General features: G+C 38.6%; 1 protein-coding gene across 1 annotated transcript in view; it reads left to right on the plus strand.

The window, feature by feature from the left end:
* GYPC (glycophorin C (Gerbich blood group)) overlaps positions 1–20,964 on the plus strand; it is a 35,896-nt gene extending 14,932 nt beyond the window's left edge. Inside the window, exons 2-4 of the mRNA XM_075093105.1 lie at positions 6,184–6,284; positions 12,484–12,534; positions 15,083–20,964. Coding sequence (XP_074949206.1) covers positions 6,188–6,284; positions 12,484–12,534; positions 15,083–15,279 — 345 coding nt within the window. The 5' untranslated portion in view covers positions 6,184–6,187 and the 3' untranslated portion in view covers positions 15,280–20,964. The remainder of the gene's footprint in view (positions 1–6,183; positions 6,285–12,483; positions 12,535–15,082) is intronic.
* The last annotated feature ends 355 nt before the right edge of the window (positions 20,965–21,319 follow it).

Here is a 21,319-nt window from a genome sequence, read left to right on the forward strand (position 1 = left end):
CAGAGAATACCAAGCCCAACTTTTTCCATGGCCTTCTAGAGCCACTGTGTTTCAACGGAGTCATTTGGCTGTGAAAATCTGGAGTTTTCTGTTCTGTTCTGACCAATCTAGCAAGGAAATCTCCAGCTTTATCCAGCTGCTTTTCTCCTTATGTTTCTCTTCTGGGGGACCTGTTTTTTTGGAGTGGAGATTTATAACATACTTTACCCGCCTGGAAGAGCATTCCTGCTTTTTACCCTCCCTGTCTCCACCTAGCAAACCCCTTCCTCTTAACAGATCAACTGACAGTCAGACCACATGGTCACCTGGATCAGTTTGCCAATAAGTAAATACCCCCCACCTCTTTCCTTTTGGTGGGCTGGTGTTCTGCTGGATCAGCTTGAAAGGAAAAGGGTTAGGAATGAGAATGCCCTTTTCTGCTGGAATGTAGCAGCCAGCTCAAATCACAACAATTCGCTCTCAGCTTTCCTGCATGTATATTTCATACATTTAGGAAAGGAGCAGCCCAAAGGCTTTACAGTAAGTCAAAAATATGTTGATCAGAGAAGTGCTATAGCAAGCATTTGTTGCTATTGAAAAGTACTAGACCATATTTCTTTGCTTAATGAGACACATTAATCCTCCATTGAAACTGCAGGGCTATCCAAGCTGAATCTGGCTTTAAAGGTTTAAAATGTAGTCCAAACTATAAAAATGTAACATTCTGACAAAAAAAAAAGAACTGAAAAAAACCTCAGCGATGTCCCTTTTGTTTTTCGTTTGCTGTTAAAACCACTAAGGACATGGTCTACGCGCTTTGAAATGGTTGCAAAAAAGTGGCATTTTTTAACTCGGTGACCAAAATATTAATATTATCCAAGTACCTACTGCTACTGCTGTTTTCAGTCCAGTTTCCTAACGAAATGAGTCTGATGTGTTCCTGCTGTCTGTCCGCTTAATCATCTGTTCATCCGTCACTTTCCATCAAGAACTTTTTGATCCACTGACCAGTTTCAACCAGATTTGAAAGAGAAGTAGAAGCGTCAGAAATTATTATCTTCTCCCAGTTGTATGAAAGTCAAAATTTGACTAGAGAGAGCCATTCAAGTGAGCAGTAACCCAAAAAGGACTCCTTACTAGGAGACTAAACCAAATGGAGTTCTTCTCTAGTTAGGAATGTGATAGCATCAAATTTTGGCACACTATGGTTGTTTGCAAAAACATACCTGCAACTTAACAGGAAAAAGCAGAGTGTAAGACTGTATTTAAGCACCTGTAGGAGAGATCTAGACCTTCTGATCAGTTCATGTTGAAAGCTCTGCAAAAAAAAAGGCTCTGACTACCTTATCAAAAGGCTAAGCCTTCAGCACAGGCTTTGGAAAGGGATGGTTGAGCAATGCTAACAGTGATAGTTGAGATTTGTTTTCCCTAATTATAGACTCCAGAAAGATAGGCATCTAATCTAAGCTAGTCTTCTAGATGTGCTGCTTGGCTGATGGGAAGAAAACTTGCCACACCAGACCACAGGCTTCATCACACTTGTGTTGGAGTTGAATGGATCTCCTTGCAAGAAGTCATGTCAGAATAGAATAGAATAGAATAGAATAGAATAGGAAAGTTCCAGTTGGAAGGGACGTACAATGACCGTCTGTTCCAACTAGTGTCCTCTCTGCAGCACCTGTGGAGACAGTTCAGATCACATAGATTACTTTCCAGTAGTCAAATATCTGGCCAGACTAGTTAGTAGCTCTCCACCTACATGGTACTTACCATTCAGGTTTCTTTAGGAAAGAGGAACATTAGTAATGACTTGTTAATAACTCTCATAACGTTATAAATCCCGAGCTGGAAAACTTTCAGTATATTCCTTCAGTGAAGGCTTTTTCATGCTCAGTTCTGTTAATGTGTTCAATATGCTATTTGTCAAATAATCACAGAATCACAGAATGTTAGGGGTTGGACCCCTGGAGATCGTCGCGTCCAACCCACCTGCTTGAGCAGGGACACCTAGGGTAGGGGCACAGGAACGCGTCCAGGTGGGTTTTGAATCTTTCTGGGGAAGGAGAGTCCACAACCTGTCTGAGCAGCCTGTTCCACTGCCCTGTCACCCTCACAGGAAAGATTTTCATCATATTCAGGTAGAACTTCCTGTGTTCCGAACGCGCCCATTGCTCCTTGTCCTGTCACTGGGCACTACTGAAAAGAGTCTGGCCCCATCCTCTCGATACCCACCCTTTAGATATTTTTAAGCATTGATAATGCCAGATAACTGTCCAAAAATAATAGACAAGCAAGATTTTTTTGCTTTATTTTTTTCTCTTTTTAACAATTATTGCACAATCTGTCTAGAATTGCTCAGATGAATGATAGATGGTAAAGAAGTTTTGCCAAAATTGCTCAACTCAATTCAGACAGCTTGGACTGATATGTAAATGCTTTTCAGATAATAAAATGGGTTTTGTCTTTTTAAATGGAACAGATATGCAAAAGAAATCTGCATATTCATTGCAGAGTCCTTGGAAAATGAGAAATGTTGTTGCCCTAAGCTATTATTTGCCTTGCAAGTTTCTAAGGTGTTTCAATATGTTGGGGTTTTTTTTTGTTTAATATGCTCAATATTTGAAGCATTTGGAAGATTGTTTCCACTACAGATATCTCCATTAATAATATTAACCTCGTCAGGGCTCCAGGAAAGTTCTGTGTCCCTAAAGAGCATATGCTAAACATCCTGACATTTCCACTTGCAATGCTTAGTAGACAGTGCCTTAGGCAAGCACTGGTATATGAGCTGGATGTAGCTGAATGCAATTCATATCAAATAAGCTAGGGGATGGAGCACACAGAGGTTCTGTTTCCAAGAATTGTCACCTTTCGGACTGCTTTCCTACATAACATTGGTGGTGGGAATGAGGCATAAAGGAAGAAACCTGCCCACGTTGGGAAAATTATTATACTTTTCTAAGGATAGTAGCCTGGCACTACATTCTTTGAATTGTCAAGATAACTGCAGGCTTTCACCAGGTTTCAGGTGATTTCTAGATGACCTCACTTGTAATTTGACCATATCACCTTTAATTTAAGCACAAGGTCAAGCTTTTTAATCTCAAAACAAGAAACAGATATTTATCAGCCTTAATAGTGTAATGGCTGTATTTCTTTCCTTGCATGGCAGTGTTCATTAAAACAAGTTTTCTGGCAGCAACAGAACCAGTGAAACACTGTTGCTTTTGGATTTATGTCTCTGCACCCTAAATCCCACCCTGTCATACACTAGCTCCCTCCCACAGCAGCTCCCCATGGGGAGGGGAAGCACCTTGCTGCAGCTCCTCTGGATCTACATGCTCGATGACTGGAAAGCTGCTGCTAAACAGAGCTTAGAATTGCTGAGTCCTCGCTACCTTTCCTTCACTGCTGGACTACTCCAGTCTACCTTTTCTCTCCAGCCTTCATGAAAATTGAGGCAAAGTGCTTGTCTTTTCCTGCTCCTTCTTTAAAAACAGTTGGAGTTGAATAATGGAGTCAAACTTGTAAGGATTACAAGGACAGTCAGGCACACAGCAGGAACAGAGAAAATCAGTGCAAAAATGCTGCCCAATGTGTTCAATGGAAATATTTCAAATACTAACAAACAGTTCCATCTGTCTATGTTAGGGTGACTAATTTTAACTAGTGTTTGTCTTGAATAGTGGCACATCCATAAAAAGGTTATGTTTCAAATGTAAACTAAAACCTAATCCTAAGAAGTTCTTAAGGTCATAAAATCAAGCACAGCAACATTAAGAAACACAGAGATCACCTTATCCTCTGATGACATAGTCAAAAGACTTGAGAGTCAGGACTGAGGCTGGTAGACCTGTTAGGTACAAATTAAAAGCACGTCTTGGTAAAAAATTACAAGCAGTTTAGCAGTTAAATTGTCTTACTGCATCATATAACCATTTACGCAAGGGGTTGGGAAGGAATTATCCTGTCCTCCAAGACCTCTTGGCCTCTGGCTTTCCACTGAAAGGTTTTGGCTCAAATTTTTATGCTTATGTTTCTAACATGCAAAGTTTAGGTCAGTGAGGTGTGCTTCTTTCATGCACCGTTTCTCAAGAAGTGCAAGTTAAATATCTGCTACAGGTTGTCAGATGGGCTGTCACTCTATCCATAGTCAGTTCCTTTGATTACCTATAATCATTTGCAACATTTTCAATGGTTAATCAATTAAGCCAGTGATTCCTTTCCATTCAGCACTGATCTCAGTGAATGAGTAAATGGCTGCTTTGTTCCCTTTTTCATTTGGCAAAAATGACTAGAGCTTGAAATTGTTGACTTTGGAGGAAATTCAGGCAGAAATTATTTGGCAGATTCACTGGATATTTTAGCATTTCTTTCAAAACCTTCCAGATTAAAAAGCCCTCAAAAGGAATACACTATTCTGATGAAGAGGGGAGAGATGGGAGGAGGATGGACACATGGAGAAAAATGTCCTGTTTGTGGACTGTACCTTATGGATTGGTTTATACCCCATTTGTCACTCCTCCTTTAATGAAGCAATACCAGGTCAATTTATCTTCCCCAGCAAAATGTTGTACATTTGGAGCGTGAGTCAAATTTGATGGTTGTGGAGGAAAAATATAAATTATGGCCTGGTTACATTAACATATTTCCATGGAAAAGTAAGGAATTTTTTGTAGTGATATCAAGCAGCTTTCCCATAGGAGCACAGCAAAACTTGGCCACTATACGTGAGCAGCATGACCACCACTGGGTGGATTTTAGTGTCTTCCACATCCCATCTCTAAGCACAAGTTTTCTGCAGCATCCTTTTGTGAGCTTCATTGCTTGCTTTCTAAGGAGCCCCGCTGCTAGTGGAGACAGCTCCTTTCTCTAACTTCTGTGCTCTGAGTTTCTTCTGCTGACCCCAAAACCTTCTCATCCTTCCTGATGCTATAAGCAGCAGACAGATCCATCTGAATTTCTCTGTCAATTTTTTACTGTGTGTATATATATCAGTGTGAATGCGTGGGACACTATATCCGTTACCAGAGGGGACATGGCCCCACAATAAACTCTCTCTCAAGTATTGTGCTGTATGGGAGCTTTAAGGTTGTAACATTTATAATACTTTTGAGCGGGACGGCCATTTTAATGCTTTTACTGGATGCACTTTTCTTAACTGCCATCAGAATTGGTGGGTGGTCCTCAGCTACCCTGAGCTAAGGAGCTAAAGTATTTTAATATATGTCTCTAGTAAGTGCAAATAAAAAAAAAAAAAGTATATGGTTCAAACCAAAAGGGGAATTGGGGGAGGTCAGTTCTTTTGGGGGATAAACAGAAAAGTTTAATTTAACTAAAAAATCTGTGGATTTTTTTAGATTATGTAACCCTTTAAAGCAAAATTTTTTCTTTTTTTATTTGTTATTTAATTTTTTTATTTCAAAATATAGAATACCTGATCAGCTTTAAAAGACCCTTACTATTTTTCACATAAAATGATTTCCAAAATTTCATGAGCATTTTCTCCTTGTCTCTCTTATCATTAAGAGATATCATCAGATTATTTTTTGGCAAGCTGATTTTTAGTGTATCTTTCCATCTCAGATTTTCCCCAAGACCCAAGTGCAATTCAGCTTCACAAAAGAAGGAGAAACTGTGTGAGTGATGCCATTACTTCCTCAAACACTGGAAAACATATTTTCTATTTTTTTACTTTATAACATTCCAGAATGGTGCAAAAATATTTTGCTAATACTGTATACCAGAATCAAATGTGAACTGCTAAAATTATGTGGCAATCCTAATCTAATTAAATTAATTTGATAATGCCCTTTTATCCTGTTTTACAAAGTATGAAAAGTCTTGAACAGACCATTATTTTAATTGAATGAGACTGGATTTTTTCTTCTCAGAATTAATGACAAAGTACTTGCTAGCTAGGACAGCAAGAGGATTGGACTCAGTGCATTTAAATTTTGTAGACGTTTTTAATGTGCATGATTTACCTTACATTTGGAGAACAGTCCATTTACTTGCCCAAAAGATCATGTGGCTGTTGTTGTATGTCACCATTATTGTCCTTATAATAATTTAGTATATAAATGGAAGCCAAATTATTCTGTCTCTTGTCCAGATTGACAGATGAGAAACTGTTCCTTAATTTCGAAAGAACAGCCTTGATGTGTTTCATTATCTAATGGGAGCTGGTGATGGCTTTTTCAGCAGAATGTGTCAAATTGATGGGTTCAGGCTGATGACCCTTCGGGATAAGAGATGCCAGCTCTGGCAGGGCACTACACACTTACCAGCAAATATTAAAATAGGTAATGACATTTTTTTTAATCCAGAAAGTCCTCAGTGCAATGCATCTGATATTGTAACACAGGCCAGAGAGCAGCTTGAGCAATTAACATATTTTTACCATGAAGTTTTCAGAAGTTGGTTCAGCTCAGTTTTACACATGCGGCTGCAGTGAACCAGTTCTAACTATAGCTTGTAAATTAAATCGGTATGCTAAGGTTAATAGATTAATGATTTTCTCGTGAATGCAATGTGTTGGCAAGGCACAAACATAAACCAAAGGGCAAGGAGGACATACCACAGTTGCATAAACAATGGAGATGTTAAGACTTCATTAGTTCTTCCATACTAGATGCGCAGTAAGAAAAGTCTTGCATCAGTGATGACAACAGGAACACATTAAGACTTGGTTTCATAGTTGAATGACGACTGCAGAAGAGCATACACAGAACAAAAAGAGCCCCTGGGAAAGGAATGGTTATAATAAATACATTTTATATACATAATGTAAAAAAAATTGCAAAAATTATAGTAAAGCTTTTGCCAATAGCAAAGTCTTCCTGGTGGACTCTCTGTATTACTTTATACTTTCAGAAGTTTCTAATGTTTTACTGAACCCAATCAAATACCTTACTATTGTCCTCAGTGGAAGCAATTAGATCTGTGATGAGTGTTTTTGAAACCCCACCTAAATACATAAAAAGGCAGTCTTCTTTTAAAATTACAACTTTTTTAAAATAAGGCAAAATTTGTATGATGTGTTAGGTCAATTGATACAACTCAAAAAAATAGACAATAATTTACTAGACTTGGTATTACTAAGTAAACTATATTTCGTAAGTCTCCAGTTCTACTTAAAGCTCTCTTTCAAGTGTATGAACATATGAAAGAGCAATCAATAAAGAGGCAGTATCCTCCTCTGTATTATATTTATATCCTTCCTGAATCATGAACTGTATGTTATTCAGTTGGAACATCTCCCTTGTTTACTGGAAGTCCTCACATAGATAGTGCTAATATTTAAGACAAAACTATTAAACACTTAACAATTGAATTTTAAAGACACATTTCAGCCTACAGGCTCCTTACACACTGCTTGCTGTGACAAGGTCAATATTTGGAGTGGTTCTGCAAAGCATGTCCATGGATATACCTAGATTAGTTGGGTTGTTCCTCACCTGGAAAAGTCCCACTAGCAGCAGTGTTTTTCATAAGGTGGTTGGGTGAACAGACTAAAGATGAAATCTTACAGTGTGTTTCCTAGTCTGGACACCTAGAAAAGCCCTGAGAAGGAAATCTCTGCCCTACAGAGCTTAGCTCATCATTCACAAGGGTTGAATGTATTTCAAGTGCTTCTTATGCAACAAACAGGCACATCAAGAGAGAAAATGGGCTGCCCAAAAAAGCACTTAGAAACCTACCTGAGTGTAATTTAGCAGCGAAGACGTAGTCTGAGATTGTAACCACAAGCAGGCAGCAGACGAGCATCATGATAAGGGATAGCTTAGGTTGCTAAGAATCGAAAGCACAAGCTTCTGGGTAGGAAAATCCTGAAAGGCAGGAGCAGGAGCAGTGCTGCCTGGCTGATGTGGAGTGGCTTTGAAAATCGTGTTGTAAAAGCTGCTTATCACACATAGATATCTCTATACTCACTCAGCTTTACTCAGCCACTCCAAAACAACAGTATCACCCACAGCTGCATGAAAATCATGACAATGTGAGCTCTCATCTCAGGCTCTTCTTTTTATATTCAACACTACTTAGCAGTAGGCACTTGTCCAGCTTTAGTTTGGAGCTTTATCTTAGGAAATGAGAGAGGCACTGACAAGTTTGGGGTAAGGTCTATGTTGTCCCATCAAATTGCCCTTGTGGATTACACAGCAGAGATTTGGTAGATCGCACCAGTAGATTAGATCTATCCTGTAGGATGATTCCCATGCATTCATATCAAATGTGCCAAATGGGGATTCCTTTGCAGGTACAGTTTTCCTTTCATGCCTTTTCCATGTGTAAATCCACAACAAGCAAATATGCAGGTGCTTAAATTGCTAACTACAGTGCTGACTGCAAAACCCCTAAGGGTGCAAGTACCAGATCTTTTTCTGGAAAATCCTTTAACAGGCGAAAATGATGCCTAAAGGACTAGAAAGCTTGAACCTCTCTTCAGGTTTATCCCATGTGTCACTGGCTAGCTCCAGAAGCACATCAAGGTATTGTTTTCTGCAAATAGCATGATCTAAAATCTGTGTTGCTATGCTGGATGGGAGAAAGTATTTTGGGAACAAATATGCCCCTTCCCATCACCATGTATGTCGAATAGCTTGTCAGTTTGGATGTCTTAAACATGGTTACACTTCTGAAGTAGCTCACTGATAAGTCTTCCATCTTTATCAGGATTCTCATAATACTTTGTGTTTTCCTTAAAGACCTGTTTCCTGGTGTCACAAAATCATGTCAAAACCTCAGTTTTCACCTATGAATAACATTTTGTCTTTGGTATTGTAGAGAAGGGCTGGAAAGTAAGACTTGAATGGAGCTCAGGTATGAAAGAAAGAACAAATAAGAAATAGTTTTAAATAATTTTAATGGCAGTGTCATACTTTTTGAGCAGGAAGTGACTTATGGTTTTTAGTGGTTCAGATTTGTAATTTAAAGAACAAAAGAAGCCATTACAACTACCAGGAGAAGTGCATAGCAAAACAAGGAGAGTGCTGAACCTCAAACAAACATTTTCACTCCTGGAATGCCTCCTTCAAGCAAGTGCTCCTCAGCCAAAATGGAATGTGATCAGTTTAAATTAGAAAAAGACTAAAAATTAATAAAAGTCAAGTTTTATTGAAAAATCACACCTGGAGGAGATGATTTAACAAACTTACCAATAAATTTAGCGGGAAAAACTCACCACTGGCTACATTAAAATAAAACACAATTGTACTGGCTTTTTACCTTTGATGCTCAAAGCCAGGGATCTGCTTGCACTATTTAAGTCAGGAATATTCCTGGGGCTTTCAGTGGCTGCTGCCTTCTCAGCATGATTTGATTGATAAGAATTAAACCGGTAGCAATTGTTGTTATATTGCAAAATTCCTTATCTCTAAGTTTATGGGCAGAACTGAAATTTTATGAACTTCAAGTCATGGCACAAAGGCATTTCTTTCCCTTCATTCTGGCTTTTAGAAACACACTTTTCAACAACAGGCAATTTGATTTGTATGTTCTGTTCTTGATTTAGCCAAGTCATTCTGATGGCCAGAGATTTTATGAAAAACAAGTTTCCCCACAATCTTTTGATTTCTGCGTGTCATGGTAACCAATGGCAATAAATGACAACACTGTCTAAACACTTCCAGGATCAGACTGTAGCTATGGACAAGGGCCAGTATAACAGTGAAAGGAAGTTTTGCAAGGACAATTTAGCAGCAGATAACACAAAAGATGTCCTTGAAACAAAGGAAAATAATCAAAACAGGTGCAACAGCAGTTACTGAAACACCTCTGAGTGCTCTGCATGTGAAAAAGAGCAGAATAAAGAAGGTACAAGAAAGCCAAAGCCTGCAGCCATTGCTCAGCCAAAAATTCATTGTGTACATTGGATATCTTTCTGCCTCAGAAAGTGAAGATTCAGTCCTACAGTAATGCAGTGTATTTCTCACATAGACTGAGCTGAAGTTAAAGAGAACATGCTTAGGTTCCCGGCCCATGCATGGATTCCCATCTGGATAGTGGCTGTTGTCTCACCCCTATTCTGGGAAGACAGCCTCATTTCATGACCACATGCCTTGCATTTTCCTCAGTCATGTTTCATGAAGGGTGATACTGCTCGAATCTTGAATGACACTGATACCTTCCCCCCGCCTAGCAATATTGTGATATTGCCATGAATCACATAGCTATTTTTGGACAAAATGAAATTTCACAGACTATGAGACAGGCATTGAGGGTCCCTTTCTCCCTGTCACCATCCTTGCTCTGAAAATCATCTGAGGAGCAGGCCCAAGATACTTCTGGTTGTTGCTGGTAGCTGCAGTGGCCTGGCACTCTGGATAATGCAGCAAAAGGCCAGCTGAGAGGACAGCAAGCACTTTGTGCAGTAAAAAGTCAACACAAAGAGCAGAAGTGAGACTCTCATGCTTGCAGTAAAATGGGAAATGTGGTGAGTGAAGCCACATCACAGTGTTAGAAGGTTGCTGAATGACACAGCATCATCAACTGAACAGATCAGTGCTGACTACATGGTAGCTCAAGATGGGTCCAGCATTCTTCTGAAAACTTATATAGTACAGTATGGAAATGAAAACTTTTCTGCAAAGTGATGATACTGTAATTCATTATCAAAAAGCACTTTGGTGGCAAGTGCTAGAGATAAGGCACCTGCTTGTTATCTGAATCTTAGAGGCACCTGGGAATGACAGGAAAGAGCAGAGAGTCACTCACATACCTTTTTATAATTAAAGGGATATGATTTGATCTGGAATTAATGTTTGGAAGCAAGCTATGTGGCTAGGGAAGCAGTTTAGAATTCACACCTTCAAGTATTTGATTGCTGTAGTAGAGCCTCCTTTTTTGGCATGCAGCACATATTTGGTGTATAAAGAAATACAGAACAGTTTGACCTTGAAACAATCTCTTCTGAGGCACACAGGTTTTGAATGGACGTAGACATAATTAGAGTTTTTAAATTACACAAGGCATGCTCAATCTTTCCATCAGTGTATAGCTGGAAGAAAATGTGGGAAGGATGTCTGGGTGAGAGGAAAGTACTCCTAGTTTCCAGAAAAAGTGTCTCCCATGTTTGGGAAGAGAGGGATCCTTTAAATGTCAGCTCTCCTCTTTTTATTGCAATTTGATATAAGAGACCAGACATGACTAAGGAGAAAGCTGCTGATAGTGTCTTATCCTTGCATCATCTATCACAGATTTAGCAAAAGGAGAGCCAGATATCAACCAGAGTGCCACTGTTGAATTTATAGAAGGATTTGGAATTAACATTTCTATCTTTTCCAGACAACTTTTCTATCCACTGTATTTACCAAAGGGAAATAAAAAAAGACCTCACATAAAGCTATTTGCCCTATTTGGAGACCAGTATTATTTAAAACTGTATAAATAGAACAATAATAAACAAAGAAAGGAGTGTCCTGTCACAAACCTAGCATGGGAAAGCTCCAGGAGTTCATCAACTTCTCAGACATCCAAATAATTCAGGCTGATACCAATGGCATGAAATAAGGAGCAGAAGCAGAAAACAAAATCAGAATTGTACCGTAATCTGCACAGAACTGCACAGAAGCTAGTCTTGTCTATAAGAATCTACTTTCACTTAAGGTTTATATCAGATAATAAGGAGAGAAAAATCCTCTCTGTTTTTTAGGATTTTTTTGCCCTGTCCCCTTTAAAACACTTTGGCTATTCATTAGTTGTTGTGGATATTTTTAGTAAGTGCTATAATTAAGATCAAAATGTAATTCAAATTCTAACTGCTCTTTCAGCAGCTTGCAACTTTTCAGAACAATTTCTTGCTTCTTAAAAGAACATGGTCAGGTACTTCTCTTCTGCATTTAAATTGCAAAGTTATAATTTTTTATAAATTATAACTCAGCAAAGAACATAATTTGATTTATCAGCACCAAATTCAGAGTTACTCTAAGTGACAACTGTGTTTTATACCACACACATAACAGGCTTGCCTTGATTCCAAATGCAGGTTTAAAAGAAAACAAATGCTAAGGTTAAAAACAGGATATTGCAGATAAATAAATAATAATTGAAATCAAAGAGCCAGATTAATTTGCATAAAATCAAGATCCATAACATACTCTGAAGAGCCATGAATGGGAAAATAAATAGGTACGAACATTTTTTCCCCAAAACTGCCTTTCTGAGAGTAATCACAGTACCTGAATGGTCTTAATTTAATCATTCACTGGAGGATGTTACAGGTAAGTGTTCATAATAAACAGTAGGTGTTTCCCTGAGGGCCATGATAGTTTGCATAATGCGCTAGCTATTTATTTTCCAGTGTTATGGTGACAGAAAACTGTTACAGTACAGCTAATTCTAATGAGATGTTTCATAAATGTCTTTTGCTAACGAGAGATCTTGTTTAAGTTCTGAGTTTCAGAGGTTAAAATAATACAGCATCACCAGTACAGTAACTGCTGTTACATGTGATCCAATTCCTTTTTCTTTAATTAACTTTTGTATGTTCTAATCTATTTATAGATGGAGACATCGAAAGCCCCACAGCTGTAGCAGATGTGGCTGTTATTGGAGGTAAGTAGCAGACCGTACTAAGCAGCACCATTAGATTTAAAACAGCGGGTTGGTTGATGTCTTGCATTTTGCAAAACCCCTACTTTCCTGACAAGACAACGGGAGCAGCACAATTAAACTTAATTAGGCCAGTGGGAAATCTGCTCCCAGAGGGGCTATTGGCAAGATAACGAGATGAGATAATGAGCATAAACCATATAGTGAGCAGTACCACCCCCATCCATTTCCTCATTTTAAGACAAAATACCTAAGAGTCCAGCAGCAAAGTCAACCTCTGATATTCTTCATTATTCACTGGGCCAAGATTGTAATTTAATACAAAACTGGTGTAGCACCTTTGATTTGAGCCATGCTAGCTCATACCGGCTGACCCTTTATTTTTACAGAATATACCACAGTGCATTTCTTGGTGTTCCATTAAAGATCTCTCATGCATTTAAACTAAATACAGTTGTCAGAGCAAAGCTATGTTCACGGAGAGAACCTGTCTTTTTATTTTTATTGTGTTTGTTCATTTCCATGCTAACGCACTAATTTCAGTCATTCACAAGGGGGTATACCAATCATTAGCGCAAATTGGTGAGGTTCTGCAATATTTCCCTCAGGTCCCATCTTCTGAAACTTTAATTTCAGCTTTCTGTGAACAAGTAGCAGGTAAATTGATTTGTACTTAGTCCCTTAGGGTTATTAATATTGTGCTACATCCAAAGCCTATTAAAGTCTCTTGCATCAAGGGATACCAGTAAGGTCCTAAAAATTGATGAAGCCCCCACTGCAACTACGATATTATTGTAAACCTAAAGTTCTTTGTATAAGCAGTTGCATTTTGCTAGCAGTAACTTCACTTTCCAGAACCAGGAACCATAAAATCTGTGGGATAACATTGCAGGCATATTTTTTTAAGACAGAGTTATCATTTTTATTTACCCTTCTAATGTTCTGTCCATTCCCCTGTTTTCATGCCAATATGGTACTCCCACTCAGTTTACTGATGCTGGTAAATCTAAAGCTTTGGAGATACCCACTCCTAACACATATCTTGAACACAGGGGACAGAAGAGAGATAGTGTCTACATACTCCTTATTGTCTCTACAGAACAGTTGGCATTTCCAGGGAGAAATTCATCTGACCAAACCTAGGAATTCAGTTCTAGAAGAGGAATTGCCCACACACACGCCATCCACTGACGATAGAGGAATCATAGAATACCAGGTTGGAAGGGACCTCAGGATCATCTGGTCCATCCTTTCTTGGCAAAAGCACAGTCTAAACAAGATGGCCCATCACCCTGTCCAGCTGAATCTTAAAAGTGTCCGATGCTGGGGAAAGCCCAAGGGGAGTAAATGAGATGGAGCCTCCTAAACTGTAGATGCCTACAATGATTCAGATTAATTCCTACATATTGGACCCTCACAGTAGCTTCACACTCCACATATGGGATTTTCCTAGGAATGTCCTGTTCTGGTGCTTTTTATTGTGTTATTTCTTTAATGTTTGGTTTAATTCTGGACTCATGTAAATATAGAAACAGCTCAGTATCATGTACTTGTGCAGAAACACAGCTAAAGTGTTTATAAGCACATCCCAGTTGTATCCAAAAAGTGTGAAAAAAAAATATCATGCAAGTTGAATAAACTTCAAAATATTTATTTATTTTCAGGATTTTTAAGTGAACAATTTCGTCTGGAGGGAAGGGGATACAGCTTGTAAATTTTTAACAATGGAATTGTCAGGGGTGCCTCTCTTTTATGGAACTTCCACCTTTCACAGTAGAAAACAGAAAGAAGGAAAGAGCTTTGGGAAGCAAGGACACACAGTGTTCTCTGCACAGCCACTCCTGGAACTTGGATTTGCTTTCCTTCACTAGGAGTGCTTCCGTTCACCATTTAGTCCTGTGTACTTTTGGGATACCTATGGAAATTTTTGTCCAGTCAACACATGGGTAGTAATTAGCATTAGTCCAGGACATAGAAAAGATGTACACAGAATCCCTTCCTCCTCCCAGGTGTCACTTCCACACTCATTACAGAGTTTCTTAATTAGAACACAACATGAAATGGCAGCTTGCAAATACAGAGCTGTACTGCAGTCACACTGCTGCTGTTACTTGTTGCAAGTCTCCTAAGAAATATTCAGTGCCCTGTACTCCGGAAACTGAGTACACTCATGGAGGCAGGGTCAGGTTGCCTGTGAGTTCCCCTCGGTATACGTTACCAGAAGGATGAAAGAAACATATTGGTTTTCCTTTATGTTCTCTTATTTCTCCTCATTTTGTAATGAACTTTTAGCTCAAATGAGTTCAACAAAATCTAGTCTCTGATTTGAAAGAAAGTTAGTGAGATTTTGACCTGCATTCCTGCAGTATCTATAACCCATGTTGGTTTTTGCAGCGCCAGACTCCTGTTCTGACCCTGGCCGCTGCAACATGCAAACACCTTATGATACATGGACTTTTCATCTCAAGCAATTCAAGTTGTGATGCATGGCTGTGGGATGCTGCTTGTATTTTATTACTGGCAATACATTTAACTGGTCTCTTTCCTCTAGGTGTGATTGCTGCAGTGGTATTTGTCCTCATTTGCCTGCTGGTGGTGATGGTCCGGTACATGTACAGGCATAAGGGCACCTACCACACTAACGAGGCAAAAGGAACTGAGTTTGCCGAAAGCGCAGATGCCGCTTTGAAAAATGATCCCACTCTCCAGGAAGCAGTGGATGAGAGCAAAAAGGAATATTTTATCTGAGAGGCAAGGATTTCCATGGAGACTTCCCCAAGGAAATCAATCATAAATGCTACATCAACAGAAGAGCTAAGAGATGGATAATATGAGGATATGGGCAAGCATCCTAATTGAAAAGTATCTCTTTACTTTTTTTTGTCACTGGGTTGTTTCCTTTCCTCTGCTGGTGAAGAACTAAATGCCAGATACTTGCCTGTTGATTTTATTAGCAACACAGCTGGTCACAGTTGAGATCAATATCAGATAAGAAGAAACAAAATCTCAGTTATGAGTGGTACACCAAAACCAGATAAAGATAGCAAATGTCAAGCCTTGACATTTGGTGAAAATCGTAGATGTCAATGGAAAACATCCTCGTAGAGTTAAAGATGCATCCTATGCTGATATGATACAGAACTACCTGAAATTGAATTTCAAATGGTCACAGAACAAACATTAAACTAGATAAAGCTGATGTAGCTGGAACAAAAATAGCTTTGTAGCCCAGATATGTCCCCCCCTCCCCTTAAATGTGCAATTTAGCTGGCACAGGGGAGTTTGTTTTCTTTGGGGATTTAGATTGGGATTTTTTTTTAAATTTTATATACATAAACGTCAAAGACACTTCAAAGAATTAAAGTTTTGGAAAACATGTAAAACGTAAGAATGAAACTTGTAACATGTAAGATGAAACTTGCTCTGCATGGCAGCTTGAGAACTGCAAAATGTTGGAATTTACATTGTAGTATATAATAGTCAGTAGACTTACAAATATGATTCCAATTAGTTGGTAGGTTCCTTGCATGCATGCATAAATAGAACGACATTAAAAGGTAAAGCATCGCAGTTTGAGCAGGTCTTTTGAAACAATGGAGCTCAACTAGATTTTTTCATGTAAGATTTTTTTGCCTGAGTATTTATTTATTTATTTTGCATTGGAAGATTCTCTTGAATGCCTGCCAGCAGGATTTTGGATTTTTTGCAGGGAGAGGAATTCAGTTCTGGTGCAGATACTGATAAATCTTTTACAAATGCATCCATAAGACTGCCATTTATAAAGAAGGTTGCTCATCTGCATCCCACTGGCTTGTATTGATGTCTCCCTCTGTACGGCCTCTGTATAGCCTTTGAATTGTGCTAGGTAAGAGAATTACACCGACCATCAATGCTCTATTATAAATAAATAAATAGATTAGTCATGGTGGGTCACATGAAAAGATCTTATTCCTCACCTAAGAATCGATGGCGATGAGTTTCTTTAGCTCAGTAAGTTGGCTTCCTAGTTGAAGCCCACAACTAGCTCCGGAAATAGGATAATTGTTCTCTGCACCTGCTCATTCCCAGCTGCAGCGGTGCCCTGGACTACTGAAAATAGAGGAGGAGAAATACATTATAACAAACAAGACACTGATGAGCTCTGCTCAACTCAATATGTCTTTTCCTGTGTTTTGATCTATATATGTTTGTACATAAATACAAAGTCATCTACAACTGTGTTTTCAATACATTGTTGCTGATCACTTGTGCTCACTTCTTGGCACCAAAGCTTGGAAAGCTCCTGTATTCATTATCAACATTGGCCACAAAAATGCTGTAAGAGAAGACAGATCTGAACAACAAAAGACTCTGAGGTCCCAAGTGAAGAAATGGGATATTTTTTGTCTTTTTGATCATAATCTTAGTCTTTTCTCAGTACCTGAAGGAGAGGAATGCTGAATTATTCTTAGAATCCCAATTAGCTTTGATTTTGAACCTTAAATTCCCATGTGTTTGCCTTTTAACCAAAGAATATCAAAATCATGCCAAATTTACTAAATGCCTAAGGTATTTTTTGGAACAAACCATTGTACAACCACATTGCATTCTGTGGCTACTGCAGTATAAAATGCAAAAAACGCAGCTCTAGCAGAGCTCAAATTTTTTTTATATTATGCACCTGACTGTTTCTTTCTAAGATACATTACTATTTTAATCTTTTTACTACTTTTGAAAACGAATCGGGTTTTATTTTTCTAGGACAACTGTTGGAGAAGTTCACTAACCTTAGCTGTAAGACTGACTTTGTAAAACTGAAGACCCCTGACCCTCCAGTTCAATAAAAATGTAAATATTTCCTCTGAGGAGACTGTAAACGGGGTGACTTGAGCTCTGCTGCATCTCCCACACAAGGCATGGGAGCACCAAAATTCTTTTGTCCAGTGCTATCAGGACCTATAGAGGACTACCAGCCTTTTGTCCCCTTTCATATACTCAGACCCATGTAATGTGAGTTTGACTGTTAAAGAAAATTGACTTTAGAGGAAGGTGTGAGGGACACAGGGAATGAATTCCTGCCTCCTTCCCCAGTCATGAAATTCTGTTTTTTTCAACTTGAGCCTGCTAATTATAATTAGACAGCTGTGTCATATCTGATACACAGAGGAACCTGAATTAGTGTCTCTTTCGGCATGTGTCTGAGTTTTTTAATTATGAAGTGGACTGAGACAGACTAACTGCCCGCATTGGAACTATAGAGGCCAGATTTTCTGGTGGTACAACAAGAGTTTGGTAGAGCTGAACTCCAATTCTTACCAGTCCAACCAACAACAGACTTTGTGTCATTGCTCCCCCTAAATCTGAACTGAATGAAACTACCGGTCTTTGACTATATCCCATCTTAGTAGCGTAATTAAATCTCTTTATCCCATTTTCCCTATTCATCTAGGCTGCCAGTCCAAGTGTACAGCAACAGCTTCCCAATCAGTAATGAGCCACTTCAAATATTTGCAGAGCAGTGACTCTGGCAAGAGCTATAGTTTCAGTTTTAGTTTATTTTTTTACAGTGTCCGTTTGGGTTCCAGGGCTTTGTGTATTTAAAAATGACTCAAGCATGCTGAACAGAAAGAAGACATGGTTTGTGGACCTTTTCTGTTTATTTGGCTTTTTCAGGACAAATTTTGCTTTCTAATGAAGAAAGCTCATGACATCTGATGACTGGCAGACTCTTAATGGCCTGATCCTGCTATTTTTTGCTCATACAATAACTCTACTTTCTTGAGTCATTCAGTTTAGTTGTAAAAAGAGTGCATTACAAACTTCCTGTAACTTTTAGGACTAATTAGCAAAACATCCTTCTGCAGGCAACATGCTGTGCTAAAACAAACATTATGTACACACTGAGACGTCTCAGCTGGCAGCCATAGCTTTTCATCACTGATGATTAAATGATTTTTACAATTTGCTTCCTGAATAGGAGAATTAAGGAAGCAGCTTCTTTTCCCCCCACATACTTTTCCTCGGGTCCCCCCACTGCTATGGCCTGTTGTCCTGCAGCTCTCTGGTGCTCCATCTCCCCAGCTGTGAATGCCGTTCTAGCTTGCAGTCCCCGAGGCTCCTATCTGGATCCCTACTGCCTTCCCTAAGGCAATGGATTGGCCATTTACTTATGTATTTATTTGTTTATTTTTATCAGTGAAGATACTCTGTCCCTCTCTGCCAGCCAAGAACTAATTTTCACAAAGGCTTTAGCTTTAGGCTTCCCAATCCTGTGTCGAATGTGATCAAACCTGACCAACCTGACCTGAGACTGATTTACAGAGTGATTACATATGCCACGTTTTCATAGAGAACAGGTCTAAAAATAGTACTGCAATCTCTCTAGTTAGTTAAATTTCTGTGTTATAAATCTCTAGTGTTCACTAAACAAGGGAGCAGAATGACGATCCCTCAAGCAACTCAATTTTGTCCTGCTGACTTAATGCCCTGTGAAAGCTTGTTGAATCCCACTTGGCACAGAAAGCCACTGGCCCATGTTTAGAAGCAAAGGTTATTTTCAGTGATGTACAGGAAAGCTGTACGTCAAAATAACCAATATTTGCTGGAGTTGGAAAAGAGAGGATAAATACAATCTCGTAGGAAGACAAGACATTTTTAAAGGATATATAGAAATTACAAGAGTTAAACATAATATTGCTGATTACATAGGTGAGCTTTAAGAGTGGTCCATGGGGCTTTCAAATTCTCTCCCTGAAAAAAAAATAATCATTTGCAAAAGGAAACATCCTTTTACACTATCTCGTCAAGCTTTGAAAACAGGCTTCACAGATTCAGTATTCTACCATTTTGCCTTAACATCTGGAACTCAGCTTCTTCTAATTTTTTGAATACCTGTACAGTCTAACCCTGCACAAAAATGACTGCTTGCGTGTGTCAGCCCATGTAGCAGCATTACAGCTCAGCAGAATAATTCTGTCCAAAAGCAGTCAGTCCCAAATGTGTATCTGGCCACCCAGTACAGACCTGCTACGCATTTTTTGCTGGGACTCGGCCTCTATCATTCCAGGTTTTCCTGAGGGCCAATGTGCCATTGTACATTAATGCAATCCCAAGGAGTATTTAATCAGCCATTAGTCTAGATAACTACAGATAGATATATTTTTCTTTTTAAAGTAGGACCAAATCACTTTTAAAGGCTATTAAAAACAGTACCATAGGTTCCCTCAGAACATTGACATCGATTTTTCTCTTAAATCAAATCTAGGGATCATTGGAGGAACACCGGGACAGGAAAATAAAAAAAGACTGTTCCCTTTCCGCAAGGAGTGCAGACAAGGTGCTGAAACATTTATAGCTGCAGGATAAGTAGGATGTCTACAGCCTGTGAGGATTCCTCACAGAATACAGGAAACGCTGAGGCAAGATGTAAATCAGTAAAAAGATACAGAGGGGAAGAAGGTAATTAGATGCCAATAGAGATGGAGAGCAGCTTTTCATCAAACAAAATAGATATTGCCATTTGGAGAAATCAAAGTGTATTTGCTGAAGATAACTGCTGACATCAAATTTGTTTGAACTATATGAGGTATTTGAACTCCTTGCATGTGCCAGTCCAATCAAAAAGTGCTGGTGGATACACACCAAAAGAGCACTCACTTTAAATGTACTAAGCTGTTTACTGCGTTTTCTAAAATCTCTCGGTTCTTCACATAAGAAAGCTTTGTGTGTTCAGAAAATGCAGAAGCTTCACAGCAGTAGTTCACATAAGACAGAAAACTAAAGAAGCCCTGAACAAGCAATGAATACACATCTCATGTCTGGAAATTCAGGTAGTTAATAGAAGCAGCTAACAATATCAAAGAAAAACATATAAGGTGAGTAAAAATTTCAACCATATTAGAAATAAATGAAACATTTGTAGTAGTGGAGGTCCTTCTCTAGTTCAAGAAGGTAATATTGACAATGACTGGAAATAAGGAATCCTTATTCTACATGACTGTTCCATGTGTGGTGGGATAAAATCCCACTGAATTCAGCAGGACAAGACTTTCACTGACTATATTTATCCTTTCTGCAAAACATTGTATTCCCAACCATATCAGAAACAAACACACTAAATTAAAGTAGAAATTTTTATAAGGGTTCTTCTTTCAGCATTACCTCGTGTCTTCACACCATCTCTCTATTGTTTCAAACTGTATGTATGATGGAAAGTATCTGATATGTTTTATTAAAGTCTATTTGAAGCGTCGCTATGACAATAATAGAGAACACAGAGCATTCAAAGCCTGCTGCTCGTTGTATGTTACAGCTGACTATAATGTTTGTATTTACCAAAGCTACTAATACACTGATGGTATAAATCTACTATATTTTGAATTGGGAGAAAAAAACCCATAAATACGAAGAAACAAATAACTTTATAATTAAAGTTGTCATTTTCAGCATTTAAAAGACTGTTCTCATATTTTTGTTCTCTTTTAAAATACCATGAACTTTGAGAATGGCCAATTATGTTGTTTTCATAAGGACATAGATCAAAAAGGAATAGTAGGCTAGAATTTTTCTTAGTAGAACATGCAAACCCTGAAAGATATACTGCTGGTGTTTGCATTAAAAAAGCAATAGAAGCTTTTGATAGATCTAAGAAGGAGTCAAACTTCAAATAAGATATCAAACAATCATTCTCTCTGAAGGAACATTACCCTGTGGATGACAGTGTGGACCTGTACACTGCTCTATTATCTAATGCACAGTATTCTTAAAAATTCTAGGCAGGCTTATAAACCTCTAATGGGTATTTACTGAT

The sequence above is a fragment of the Phalacrocorax aristotelis genome, chromosome 5 (assembly GCF_949628215.1).
Source record: "Phalacrocorax aristotelis chromosome 5, bGulAri2.1, whole genome shotgun sequence".
NCBI lineage: Eukaryota > Metazoa > Chordata > Aves > Suliformes > Phalacrocoracidae > Phalacrocorax > Phalacrocorax aristotelis.